This window comes from Anguilla rostrata, chromosome 8 (genome assembly GCF_018555375.3).
Source record: "Anguilla rostrata isolate EN2019 chromosome 8, ASM1855537v3, whole genome shotgun sequence".
In the NCBI taxonomy this organism is placed as follows: domain Eukaryota; kingdom Metazoa; phylum Chordata; class Actinopteri; order Anguilliformes; family Anguillidae; genus Anguilla; species Anguilla rostrata.
This window is the reverse complement of record NC_057940.1, coordinates 32,500,458-32,512,253: the sequence shown is the minus strand read 5'-3', so window position 1 is coordinate 32,512,253 and position 11,796 is coordinate 32,500,458. Positions and strand designations below refer to the sequence as shown.

General features: G+C 38.0%; 1 protein-coding gene across 1 annotated transcript; it reads left to right on the top strand.

Moving 5' to 3' along the window:
• Positions 1 to 292: 292 nt before the first annotated feature.
• Positions 293 to 6,988, top strand: LOC135261445 (CKLF-like MARVEL transmembrane domain-containing protein 7). The gene is made up of 6 exons (XM_064347751.1): positions 293 to 461; positions 691 to 806; positions 3,581 to 3,757; positions 4,135 to 4,233; positions 4,888 to 4,969; positions 5,683 to 6,988. The coding sequence occupies exons 2-6, from the start codon at positions 699 to 701 to the stop codon at positions 5,694 to 5,696; spliced, it is 480 nt and encodes a 159-aa protein (XP_064203821.1). The 5' UTR covers positions 293 to 461; positions 691 to 698; the 3' UTR covers positions 5,697 to 6,988.
• Positions 6,989 to 11,796: the final 4,808 nt, after the last annotated feature.

The window sequence follows — 11,796 nt, the reverse complement described above, 5'->3', positions numbered from 1 at the left end:
GTTATGTAGCCAGCTTACCTGTACATCACCAAAAAAAGAGTGAAAAGAAAAGAAGAACATGAAAGGATGCGTTTTTTTCAGATAACACAGCATCATATATACAGATACCATTTGTCCAGAATTTAATTCGTGACTACACCAAAAAAAAAAAAGCTTAAAAATCAGCAGCATAAAGACAAGACGTCCCGCTTTGAATTTCAGATTTCTTTTTGTCAAAAGTGTTCATACAAGCATCTTAGCCACTTTGCACAAAGAAAAGGCAAAAAAATGTACATAGAATTACGGTTGTGTGCCGATTTTCTTTCTTGAAGCGCAGTGCACATCATGCAGGCAATGCAGTACGCGTATGAGCGCATGCTTGAATTCTTGTATGTTTGTGCAGGTGCAGCTTTGCTGACCGCAGAAATTCCGGGGGTATGTTGGAAACATGAAAACGTAATTTCTACAAGCGATTAACTGCAGTAAATCGGTCGTCCTAAATTGTATCCGATATATTTCTCTTGCTCTCATTTAGCTAACAATTGCGTGACCAAACATGCACCAGGAACAACTGACAGCGTTTCCTGCCCGATAGCCCTTCCCCCAGCCGGTCCCACGCCCTTTCTGTCTCGCTGTTGCCGTATGCGTTTTGGGAGACAAAATAACTATCCCAGTCATTATTTTAAAGGGGTTTATTTTTTATTTTTAAAGGAAAAACGATGTCTCACACTATTGGAACGCCAGCCACTTCGCCGACATCTGACGGGAGCATTATGAATTTTGCTTTTACTCAATCTCTACAAGGGATGCTGAGGATTGCTCAAGTGGTGAGTGTGCCTTTTTCGTCGGGCATAGGTACGGTACTGCGCTCACTAAGGGCATGCAACGGACACTGGCATCGGCATTCGCAACGTTAATAGGTTTTCCGTATTTCTTCTTGGTAGGCAGTGTTTGCGCATAGTGTAGGCTATCCTGCAGACTCCTACTGATGTTTTCGTTTTGGGTTACTGTCCCATTCTCGTTTGCGACATTGGTGAAATGGGAGCTGCTAAGTTTATTCATATTAAAATTAATGTAAAAAAAAAATAAAACGCCTGCATAGCTTTAGCTAACCTATAATATCGCCAAAACGGTATGCTACTTTGGGATTTATTCCGTGGGTTAGAATATATTGCTAATAGCAGAATTGATTTTCAGGATATAATAAGGCCATCATGTTTTACTCCTTTTGGCTTATCCCGCAATGTGACATGTCGGTGTCATCCTGCAGCCATGCTGCTTTAATAGGTTGCGTAGCAGACGTGTTCCGCATCAGTTTGTTCCTGAAAAAACATGGCACCAATGAACATTAATTTCTTAATAAATGTTGACTATAGCTGTAGACTATAGTTTACAAATGTAAGCTATAAGGCACTTAGATTATAATGAATGTCAGCAATAAGCCATCCTCAATACGGATATCTAAAGGGCACATTCATGATAGCAAGTAACCAAATCATATACCAAATTATACGCCGCGCTTTTGCCTTAATTTTAAAGTGTGTAACTACAGTATAGTCCACGGCTGAGTAAAATGGTTTTCTACACACTCACTCACACACATCTCTGCATTTTATGTGCACTTATGAGCTCAGTCCATTATATTTAAGTTATGCCAAGCTGTAGTGGCAAGAGGATGGTTTTCAGGGCCCTGCCCATGAGTATGAGAGATCTGCTTGCACCCACCAGACTATCCCCTGAGATACTGTGGAAAGAGGATACAAGGGAGGAGCAGCTGGCTGCATGCATGTTGTGGTGCTGCTTTTTCAAAAGATTAATAAGCCACAGACTCAGTGGCTCAATGGAGGGTTCAATAGCTAGGTTTTCAACAAACATCACTTGATGCTGAAGACCTTCCTCTTGAATCATGCCATAGAAACCACTCCTAACCAACAAAAAAATACAATTGGTCTGATTTAACCAATCTCACCTGCTCTAGATGTAGGGGAGTTGATGTTGTTGATGTGGGTCCACTCTAGCTGCCTGTAGGGAGCAAGGCTTTACATAAAGGTTAACTGCATGGGTCAATCTCAGATGCTTTTTATGAGTTATTGTGAGATCTGTAAATATTTAAAGTCAGGATTTAAACAGACCCTTCATCCCAAGTTCTTGATTGAGAAATAAGAGTACATTTTACAGGTATCTGGGTACAATATTCTCACATTCAGGGCTTCTACAGGTTATGTGCTACTTGCCCAGTAAATTAATCTTGTTATTAATGCATGTAATTAATGTATGTTAATCTGAAAATTATAATCTCAAAGCAAGAATACACTTAAAAAAGCTCTCACCTGTGGTCTTGCTGAAGCAAAATGTTACTACAAAGATAGAAGATTTGAGATTTGAGTTTGGTCCCTCAAAATGAGGTTCCCCAAACATTAGTACTTCCAGCTAAGTATTCCCTTCCTTTTATTTTCTTGTCATTTCCTTCCAATCCACTGAGACATTTCCCACATGATGTCAGAATAAACATGGTTTTAACTGCATTTACTAAATCTGAATTTATTTTGTGCTGTTTCATCTTCTGAATTAACTCTACACTCTCCCATAGTCCTATAGTTTGACCTAATTCCAAAATGCTGTTTTTTGTGGTGTGTGAGGTTTTGCCTCATTCCTCAAAGCTGCATATTCAGCCTCAGTCTCCTGCCTTTTATCCTCTCTGAGTCACTTATATTTAGGCTCTTCCTCGCTTCTGTGTAAGACTATACTGCCAACACTCTTGTCCTTTCCTGTTTACTTTGTATAGAGAGTTTGTTCTCTTCTTCTCTCTCCAACCTTTCCTACAAACAGTTACCTCTGTATGGCCCTGGTTCAGGTTTAGGATGATAATGTACACTGTAAAATGTTCAGTGTTAAATAAACTTTGATAGTGTTCATCTCATCAACACTGGATTTATACAGAGCATTAAACACTGTACTCTGCAGGGCTCCAGGGTGGCCATCCAAGGTGAGAGCAAGGGTCAGGATGCACTCTCATGGTCAGAGTCAGCTATTAATAACCAGGAGACATCAAATGTTGGGAGGGAACAAGAAACCTCTTGTTTGGATTCATTCACCAAGTGGGCAACCCTAGTACAGCGGTAGTAATACAGTGCCCTCCATAATGTTTAGGGCAAAGACATTTTTTTCTTGATTTGGCTGTGTAATCTACCATTTTGATTTAAAAATCAAACATTTCATGTGGTTAAACAGCAGATTCTCAGCCTAGAATCAAGACTAGATACTGAAAACTGTTTTATTCCTAAACTAAGGAAGCAATTGAACACACCTGATTAATAAGAAACACACGTGAAGTCATTTGTCCCGGACATTATGGTGCCCTGAAATGGGGGGTGGGTTATTTATAAAAAGTGCTGTAATTTCTACATGGTGAAACCAAAATGTATTTAAAATATCCTTTAATAAAAGCTGAGAATCTATAGTTTAACCACACATTAATTGTTTGTTTAAAAATCTAAAAATTGTGGAGTGAAAAGCAAAATCTGTCTTTGTCCCAAACATTATGGAGAGCACTGTAGCTCAACCTGCTTGCACTATACTGCCTGGAAATTCTCCTCTGCAGATGGTGCTTCTGATCGCCTTCTTGCTTGTGTGCTGTGCTCCGGACTGGCCTGAGCATTACGCCTTCCGTTTCTTCGAGGTGGTCACCCTATGGTTCTTCTTCGTCTTGCTCATCTTCCTCCTCATGCACATCTTCAGACTTCATGGCAAAGTGCCCTACATTAACTGGGTGTTAACGGTAGGTGGTTCTGACTCAAGTTAGACTGAAATGATTTGTTGTTATTTGTGAATTTAAAACTCTTTCTGCAATGTATTCACATAGCTGTGTTGTCTATACTGAAACATCTTGCGACATTGTCTTGCCCAGAATGCCAACCCATAGTCCAGAGCTTTGACCTCTACATCTCACACTGCTTTAGGAAATAATGTGGTGTTTTGTTGTTCATTTTTGGCTGTACTTGTATTGTATAACCCAATAAATAAAAGACCAAAATCTTTTCTTTCTTTATAGATAAAATTACTGTCAGTGTCACAGTATGGATTTGTAAGCATGTATTTGATGAAAAAGTAGGAATTGAGACTTGTGAGGTTGTGATTTCCTGTGCACTGTATCAGGAGTTCCTGCACTATGCTGTGGGGGCACTCCTCATCTTCATTGCTTCCATAGTGGCAGCCGCAAGCAGTTGGGGGCTCATGTCACTTGTCTTGGGATCAGTGAGTAGTCTGTTTTTTTTTGCCCTTCTATTAAAACGGATATAACATGTAGATTTTTAAACTTAAGGAAACATATCTCTGTTAATCTTTCTTATGGAACAAATTCTGTAGTTACCAGCCACTGTATTTCGCAATAAGTTCAGTTTGGTTTGAGTTTGGTTGTAGCCGTCCCCTTTAAATTCCAATTTTTAACAGGCATCGTATGATCATTACATGTTCAGCGTATGGCTGTTTTCATAAATTGAAAAGCTTTTTTTTGTGCAACTGGTATCACAGCAAGGTATTACATTAATGTTTCAAGTGATTTGGCATTAGTCATAGCTTCTTAAAAATATTAATTCGTTCAGTGTAAACACATAGCTCATAACTTTTCTTACACTAATATGGTAGCATTGTAATATTATATTCAAAAAAGGAGGTCAGAGAGATGCAGAAGAGGGAAATGTATGCAGAATTTTACCATTCAGCCTGACTTTCATCTAATGATAGGTATTTACTGACTTTTGTGATGGTAATGACCAATAACATTTGTCATTTTGTTTGCCAGTTTTCGGAAGGTGTTGTCATTATTTGAGTGGGACCATGGTAATTTTATTGTGGAAATGTGAGCTGAACATTGAATACAAGCCTCACAACCCTTGATTTATTTTACAGATTTTCGGGTTTATAGGCGCGATTCTGATGGCCATAAGCATACGGAAGTTACACAAGGTCATTACTGGTTCCAAGCAATCAAGTGAGTCCTTTCACGATGTGTTTCATCTGCTCATCAACAGTCATGTTGTCAGGCAACTTTGTGTTCCTGTGAGATAAATGACCAGTTAACATTAGTGTAAAACAATTCAGTAATCCAGTGGGAATAGAAATTGATAATCGTTTTTCATTAGAGCCAGATGGGAATCTGTTTTCTGTATAATACACAGTAACTTACTCTGCATTTCATTTGAGTATTTGAGTGATTTCATATTTAATTGTTTTACATATTGAAAAGGACATGTTAATTTACATATGCATATGTGATATACACATAGCCTATTTATTTGCAAATAGTTTTTGTCATTTCAAAACTTTAGTTTACCATTCTTCAGAATGGATTGTGGCAGTGTGGTGTAATTTTGGCGGAATGCCTTATATATAAACAACGTGAGACAGTTTAACACAATAATTTTATATCTCATGTTAAAACTAAACTGACAAGATTACAATAACAATAGCATACAATAAAATAGCAATTGCATTTTGAATGTGTCTCACAAATAGAACTGTCTGATACTAAATGTGGACCAAAAATATATTTTTTCCTTGAATTTACACTATATGATGGAGAAACCCCAGGCTTGACCAACTTTCTACATCAATTTGTAAATTCACAATAAGTAGGCTAAATGAAAGAACAGGTGGAACTGTTTGCTTGAAAACAAAAACTAACTAGTTTCTGTTCTCTTTTAGGTTCAGCAGTTTAGAAGTGAGGCAGTAGATTTATTTTCTCCAAAGATCATCACTCTGTCTTCAAATTTCAGACTGAACTGCTTCACTTCAAGTGCCTCATCAAACACGTGGATCCACATTAACCGAGAACAATGCAATACCAAACCTGCCCACCAAGCACAGCCCACCAGTTATCGTGGGTAGTTTTGCTCATGGCAAAACTAACATCAGGCAAAATCAGTAGCTGTTATATGGCCTCAAAGCAATGTCAAAAATATTCAGATTCATAAATCAGTGTCTGTACGCTTGTAAAAATGTTTTGTACTTGTTAAAATTGTTCATACTTCTGAGGCTGTATTTGTGTTTGTAACATTCAGTCCACTCTCATGAAATACAAATTTTGTCTCCAAACTTCCGTTTGTACCTGTAGCAACTACAGATTGAAATTTGCAAAATTCCAAACCTGGGGACTGTTTTCAACTGAACCTCTTTTATAAAACTTGATTTACAGTGCTTTTTTGCACATGGTCTTGAACCACCTAACTGATTGCCAGCCGAGTAAAGGATATAACTAACCAATCAGAAATCAAAGATCTAACCAGCGGGTTCTTACTTCATCGGATTTCAATCGCCATAGCTATCCACCAACAGCAAAATAGGAAATAGCTATGCACAATGGCAAATGGAAATGGACCATGGACATTGCACCATCAAAGCTTTCATTTCAACAGTATATTTTCCAAATGTTACTATCAAGATTTGTGGTTCTACTGTACTTGAAACTAGCTAATTTATATATTTTTAAGAGTGCAAAACATTTTACAAGTGTATGGAGGATTATACACCAGTATGAATATTTCTGGCTGGTTTTGAAGCCATATTCTTGCTTGGTTTGGAATTTTATTCCTGATTTTTTGGTGGGCTAATGTTTGATTTGGTTGCACTGTTGTATAAAAAAGTATTTAAAAAACAAATAATATAAATAAAACAGAATTATCACAATATTAGATGTATCTGTCAGTGTGACACATTGTTTACACAAGTTATTTAGAAAGAAATATTCACTTACAATTTGGAATGTATTACTGCGGTGCTCTCTGTCCTATTCTAAAGTGAATTCAAAGCCTATGGTTTTTCAGACAAGCAATGGTACAATATATATTTGCTGCACGATACAGTATCACATCGCTTATAAAAATTGGTGCCTTTCACTTTGTTTTAAAATGCATTTATATTAGCTTGGATTGCTATCATCTCATCAAAGTGATTTTATTTTTTATCCAGTAGTGTGCCTTTGCTGTCTGAAGTAAAAGGAGTTCACTCTTAACACATTGTGAGACTATTTTATTCATATGTGAATTGGTTCAAACCTCTACAGAGGTTTACACACTAAGTGGGTAAACTGCAGTGTACTATCAGTCATATTTCCATAGGAGATTGTTTTTTAAGGATACCAACAAGTAATTATTTGCCCAAAGATTAGAATTCCAGTGTGCTCCTAGTGCAACTAGTGTGGACCAGTGACCAGTGGACTGGCCTTGGACTGCTTGACTACATGGGTTATCAAGACCGTAGGTTACCACTGGTTACCAGCGATTATCCGATGTGAAGAGGCATGCAATTTTGTGGTTAGTGTAGTTTTTGGATGTTTGTAGCATCACAAGGTTTTCTTGACATAGATGACAAGAAGCAGAGAAAAACAAAAGGCAATGCTAGCCCCCGGTGAAATGTCTAGTAATTGCATCAGTGGAATGAGAGCTCTAGGGTTGATTTGGAAGATGGAGGCTGCTGAAAAATGTTTGATATTTACAGTGATGGATTCCACACTGTACTATAAAGTGGGAGGAGAAAGAGAGATGGATTGAAAAAATGTTTTTATTTATGGCACTTAAGTCATATGAAATCTTCCACTGCTATAAATCATTATAGGATTGCTTGGCTCTACTGGATGTACAGCATTAACTGTGGAGAATGCAGATACATTCCAGAATGGATTCAAAAGCATTTCAACTGAGAAAATCTTCAGCATAGAAACTCAGCACTTGCAGTGCAGTTAAAACGTAGCTCCTGAATTCACCACGGAATTGCTTTACACCCAGTGTTCGAATTACGGCGGGGACTGGGGGGGTCTGACCCCCCTAATTGAGACTTGGACCCCCCCAAAAGAGATAAAAACAACAGGATGGGGGGGTCGAAACATTTATATATCCTTCTTACCTGTAATCGTAAATATTACAATATATTTCCCATCAGTGGCGTCAGTGACGTCACTGTGGCGTCAATCCCCCCTGTAATTTGAACACTGTTTACACCACATCGGTGTAAAAGATCCTGATCAGGAAGTGGGTGTGAACTGCGACTTTTATTCGTTTAAACCAGGGCACTAACTGATAGAGCAACTGGGATTTTCTTAAATCAGAGTAATTTCTTAATTTCTTAAAAGAAGCACAATTTTGTAAAGCAAAAATGTACAGTACTGTGCAAAAGTCATAGGCCACCCATTATTTTATTTGTGACAAAGCTGGCCACTACTTTGTCATACAGAATAATTTAAAACCATCTGCTATATGGAGTATAACAAAAAGACATTTAAAAAAATACAACAGGGAATCTGCATGTTTTCCATAGAAACCACCTCAACCCTATTTCTTACAAAATGGCCTCCCTCCTGCTCCTCACACACCTGCTTTAAGAACAAATTGTAATCACCAGTAGGTGTGAAACAAGCCTTAATCAGTCACACATTTAGACCTTAGATGGTCAAAACATTTTTGTTCAGTTACCAGTTTTGTTAATTGTTATATTAATTAAATATTAAATAATTATGGGACCCGCAGCATGTCTACTGACGGCCCGCTCCCGCCCGCAGTAGGCTAAATATGATAGTAAGTTTCGTCGGATCCGCCAGCATCCCGCCCCAATGCAGACCTCTAGTGGAGACTTTTCTGTTAAATACATTTCCAATTATTGCCTGACACTGAAAAAAGGCTAGGCATACTGTACATGAGTGAAGTGGTAAAAAGGTGTAATTTGAACTTTGTAATATGCTTTTAAATATATATTTGAGGGCATGTGTATATTTATCAACAGTGATGCTTTTACAAACAGATTCCTAAGGTATTAAGCAACAGACTAAAGCTCACTGTCAATTAAGCCCACAAGTTGTGTGTCTGTGCTGCTCTCCCTCCATCAACCAAGTGATGACAAGCTAGTGAGGCTATATTTGTAAAGGGAGCAGGGGACAAGGAAGCAGAAGACACCTCATTTCTCCTCTGAAGAAAGCAAGTGTTATGTTTTCAACAACCAGACGTATTTGAGGGAATCTTCCCAGAATGCAGAATGGCATGACAACCTGAACCATAGCTGCTGCCCGGGCAGGACAAAATGTTCTTATCTCACAAGAACTGGTACAGTACCTAATAAAATTAGGGTATACTCCAGCCGCAAAACCTGAACATATTCAGCAGGTCTGCATGGGATTAGACTCTTCATGAGCAGAGTATGCAACACAAGAGGACTGTTTAGAGCAGCATGCAGGATGACTGTGCAAATAACACTACAAAATAACCATTGACCTTGGAAAAAATAGCAATATACAATACATCCTCTAGAAACCTTGCAAGAGTGGACTCAGACTATATAAGGTAGAGTACAGATATGTTCCGGCATAAGCACATATATCCTGTGTGTTGTAGACCCGTTTTTTCTATAGAACTTATTAAAAAAAACAGATCAGCTGTCTGAGTCACCACAAACTGGTACAGGAAATCTGCTGGCCTAAACAAACAAACCATAAGACAGCACTTTATTGCCTCAGGAAAACTAGTTTACTGATGATAAAATCCCTCCTTTTCTGGATGTGGTTGCTAGTCTTTTTGCACTTCTTGGTACCACAACAGCTTTAGCACTGAGCAAACAGTGTGGCTGTGTTTTCTTTTGACTAAGTCTTAATTTAAAAAAAGTTTTTTTGCATAGTTATACAACAGTAAGTTTCTCTTACCGATGAAAGGTACAGCCCACAAACTGTCAGTATTACAATTAAATACAATTTATGAGTCTTAGAGATGCCAATTATGAACTGGGAAGGTAAAAAAAAGGTAAAAATGTAAGTGTACTGTTGTTGACAGCAGTTCAAATTAGAGCATTTAAATCCACCAGGAAAGGATTTGATCCACGTTTAAGTTTACCCCATGTTTATTTGTGTACCTTGTTCTAAATAAACAAGTAGAAAAACACTTTCACAATATTCGCTGGTATTCAAATCACATTCAATATTTCACAGAATAAATAAAATTATATACATGAATGACAGAATTTAAAGGAATAAGCGAATAAACTTTAGCATTTTTAAGTCAATAATATTAACCAACACACTGAACGCTGAAACGGGAGACCGGAACATGTGCGTATTCCAACAAATAATAACTTATTCATTCAATATCAAAGCGAATAAACAACCAAATGCTAAATAACATGTAAATAAAATGTCAATATTCAATTTAAATAATTCAAGCCTTATTTTATGTTTAACAGAACTATAAGTTTTCAATCAGTCATTCTCAAATCAAAGATTCAGCCAACACGCAATAGTAAATTAAATGGCCTTTGCCGCCGTATCAGTTTGTCTTACAACTTTAAAAAAGCAAGTAAGTTCTAGCATTGTTATCGCAAACCAATAACAAGGACTATAAATCACATGAAATACACATGTGAAATAACTAAGTTGTGGTAGTTCATTTATAAATTCGAAAGGGTTGACATAGGCTAAAGGAAATTAAATGCCACAAAGAAAGTAAACGCTGCTAGCCTGAACACAATAGCCTACCTTTGATAACATGAATGCATTTATCAATTCCCGCACCTGTAAATAACAAAACGTATCCTCTTCAAGAAACAAATTAACTTGTACTTACATTCAAAGAAGCAAGGCAAACAAATAGGAGCGTGTATGTAACAACCTGTGCCTACACAATGATTAATAGGAGTGCCATTTTTAATTCCGACCCATGTGCACCTATTTCCCGGCCTCCGCTTTGGTGTTCCGTTGCTGTCCAAGATCCCGGAAAAGTGCGCTCCCAGAGGTGAAAGGACGGTGAACTTGCATGTAGTTACATTTACATATCTTATGCAAATATTTCTAGACCGGTTGATAAGCACGCAGTCAATTGTGGTTTCAACTCACAGAAATAATATCTTGTATGCTACCTTCAAACTAATTCAAGCATTCTTGACTTGTGTATTTTGTAGTTCTCAAAAACAGAACTACAATAATGGCAGCAGGCTGTCACTGTGTTTGTGGCTTCCCTAATGACCCACATTATTATGACAAGATACTAGAAAAGCAATAACAAAATTATGTAATTTTATACAACTAAAAAAGACAAATAACTATGGTATTAAAAATTCATATTTGTCAGATGCTGGCTGGAACCACACATTTCACAGGAGAGCATGTGCTTGGTTGGACGCTCTGAAATTGGCTAAGGTAGTGGCAGTGATGACACTAGCCTAGAATTACAATCATACATTACACATTGTGAGAATACCTGGGGCTAAAAGTTTAGCTACAGTCCACTCTGTAAGGAACTCATTGTAGGCACCCTTATTTCTGAGAAGGTGGTCAGGCTTACAGTAAGATTTGTGGCTTTCAACACTGCAATCAAGCTTCTCATTCTCTGAGGCAGTGCTGTGGACAGTGTTCTACAGATCCTGGCTCCTCTTGTCACTGTATCCATCACAATTGCAACCCTGGAAAACAACATCTATTCTTCCATATGAAACAGTAAGACACAAGTATACATTCATTAATGATAACTCCAATACTGAAAACATTTATATTTATACTAATTAGTTTATCAGGAGCATATTACACTCGGTTGAATGGTGACAGAACATTCTGCGAAGTGATGTCAAGAGTTCATGTTCAGCTACCAGAAAATGAAACCCAGGCAGAAATGACAGCACAAGTTTGACTCTGGGGAACTGTGGCTGCCTTGCACTCACTCAGACTTACGAGGTCTGCGTGCGCATCCCGTTCTAGAGGAAACGAGCGGGACAAGCTGCGCGTGCTCAAACGGAATTGTGACAAACACGCCTGCCACAGGCCACCGAAGTGGCTTTCTTTGGGGCCCTCCA

Coding starts and splice junctions, on each gene's coding strand:
- LOC135261445 (XM_064347751.1), top strand. CDS start 699: ATGTCTCACACTATTGGAACGCCAGCCACTTCGCCGACATCTGACGGG. Junction 807..3,580: donor TGCTGAGGATTGCTCAAGTG/GTGAGTGTGCCT, acceptor TCTCCTCTGCAG/ATGGTGCTTCTGATCGCCTT. Junction 4,234..4,887: donor TGTCACTTGTCTTGGGATCA/GTGAGTAGTCTG, acceptor TTTATTTTACAG/ATTTTCGGGTTTATAGGCGC.